The following is a 2,500-nucleotide window of genomic DNA, read 5'->3' as shown; positions in this document are numbered from 1 at the left end:
ACCGAAAACAAAGACAACAGAACAACGTTTTTGAGTAATAAAAAATGTGCTACAGTGTTGATTTCAGGGAGCACAATTAACCTGCATTGGGTGATCTTTTTTTTTTTTATTTCTTCTCCTAAGGCTAATGGTGGTAATGGATATAGTGATGCTACAAGAGGAGGTGGTGGAGGCTCTGGTGGTAGAATCGCTCTTTATTATCGTGGAGGGTTCTTTGATGGGGTCCTTGAAGCTGCTGGTGGGAACGGTTACGTAGAAAACGGTGCTGCCGGAACCGTGTACGTGGAAATGGCGGGAAATGACTCCAGCCGCGTGCACCGTACTCTGAAAGTGGACAACAAGGGCCGACCGCCTTTGACCGAGCGAATCAATCAGGTAAGCTAATTAGAAAGTCAGTGGTGGAGATGTTTACTGAAAACGTTCATGGTCAGCAAGCTCACTTTGAATTTGTAAAGACAGCACCCGTTCATCCTTTTCCAAGAGGTCCTTTATCCGGTTGCGTGCTTAATGACCTGGCCAAAGGATGACCGCCGTCGAGGTTACAGTTAACGTTTTGATAATTCAGACTTCACTGCTTTTTTTGGTTGAAATGAATGATCTTTTAGGTGTTCATTTTCAATAGAAAAGACATAAGGTTTATAGGAACTGAAACCATTCCAGCCTCGCTGGGAAGGCTACTTCACTGCTTAAGTTGAGAAATGCATTTAATTAGGTTGACGTCAAATTTCAAGTAGACACCACGGAGTGTGCCATTACTTTTAAACATAGTTAATGAACGAGGGATGGGTATGAAACTCGACAAGTCTTTTTGTTTCATGTTTTTATGTGTGTTTTTGGTCTTGAAGGTGCACAAACCACACCTTTTTTTTTTTTTTGAGAAGATAATCAATCAAATCTTGCGATTAAGTTATGCGCAACTCATTACCAGTGCGAAGTGAAAACAAACGATTGTGCACTGTCACGGCCAATTCAACATCGATTGCGGTAACCTTGTTCTCACTTTTGAAGATTATAAATTTTCATAACCAGTCCCTCGATTAGATTTGGTCTAAACGCCCACTACGTGTTTAAAAAAATACAATTAGCGTTAGAGTTCAAGTTGCTTTCAGGTTAGGATTTTTTTTTTCGAGAACTAATGTCAAATGATTTTCATTTCAGGTGGAAGAAGTGAAACTTCATCCGGGTTCCATTTACAGGGACTACTCTCAGGATTACACCAGCGTAAGCGGATTCCGAATCACGTCCAATGGATTAACACAAAGTTATTCACACGGTGGTCACACTTACTACTATTCTCTGAGCCGTATGTGTGACGGAAACCTCAAGAATGCTTACGTAGTGCAGTCACAACACACCAATGTGGATATCACCGTCACTTTGCCGAGAGACATGTACATACATCACATCAGACTGTACCCGGTGAGCCAGCTGTGTTTTTGAAATATGGCAAACAATCTTTCCAGGTTATTTTATTGCGAATCCCGCGTTTGATCTGGAATATTTAACGAGCATTCCAAAAGCGCGCATTGGATACGAAATAACTTGCCTCTTTGGCTATTAAGGGTTTTAGTTTCCTTAAGTGCTACTGTGATAAAAAAAAAAGCATTCCTTTTTTTTCTTCAGATTTTGGAAGTGCGTTTTCTTAACACCTGACTGGCAAACTCTTTGAGGTTTTATTTTTATCCAAAGTTGTTTATTTTAAGTGTAACTTTTGGAATTCACGGTCCGCCATTACTCACGTTCAAAACTGAACCTCAGAGGCTTGGATATAGGGAAAAGTGACGTCATTTACCTACTTGCCTAGAATTTCAACGTATAAATGCAGTTTATTTTATATGCAAAACACGAGTTAAAAAGTCTGAAAGCCTGAAACTCCCGTGCTGCCTATTGATTCATCCACGTACACACACATTGCATTCTTAAACTTGTGAGACGTTACTTTCTCCTCAGTCCAGCTCTCTCAAGATTTTCAAAGGTGGTCATGGCGGACCATGAAATAGGAAAATACCATTTCGTGTACACAGGTATCTTTTTTAAATCAAGGCTTAAACCCTGGGTCAGTTAGTGTTTGGTAAACAAAGTTTTGAAATCTAAAAGAAAAAAAGAATTGATTTTTTTGGTCATATTAGCACTTTGGGAAACTGTAGTGGAGCGTCTTTACGGTAGTTAATTTACCATACCAACTTTGATGAAAGTCTATCCCTTGGCTTTAACCATACGCAAAAAGTGCGAATGAAATAAATTCCTCACGAAACTGTAGCAAGATATGAGCGTCCGTGTATTTTAGAATTTCGCTTCCGGTCACTAACTAAGAGATTTAACGAGCCAATCGAAAGCGCTGGAGATGCAATATCCCATCCAATTGAACTTGGTAAAGAATTAAAACAATGAAGAGGGAATTTACCATTCTGCTACGGCTACGGCCATGGCTATGAAATTTGCGCGTCAAATATACATTGTTGGTGATCAATTTGAATCAAATCGGATTGATCGTTCCGGC

At 39.9% G+C, this 2,500-nt stretch overlaps 1 protein-coding gene across 1 annotated transcript in view; it reads left to right on the top strand.

Moving 5' to 3' along the window:
- LOC137971437 (uncharacterized) overlaps window positions 1-2,500 on the top strand; it is a 178,359-nt gene that overhangs the window by 82,475 nt on the left and 93,384 nt on the right. The window contains 2 exon segments of the mRNA XM_068818265.1: window positions 124-375; window positions 1,159-1,419. Of these exon segments, the coding sequence (XP_068674366.1) occupies window positions 124-375; window positions 1,159-1,419 (513 nt within the window).

The sequence above is a fragment of the Montipora foliosa genome, chromosome 9 (genome assembly GCF_036669935.1).
Source record: "Montipora foliosa isolate CH-2021 chromosome 9, ASM3666993v2, whole genome shotgun sequence".
NCBI lineage: Eukaryota > Metazoa > Cnidaria > Anthozoa > Scleractinia > Acroporidae > Montipora > Montipora foliosa.
The sequence above is the reverse complement of the archived record's forward strand: the minus strand, read 5'-3'. Positions and strand labels throughout refer to the sequence as shown.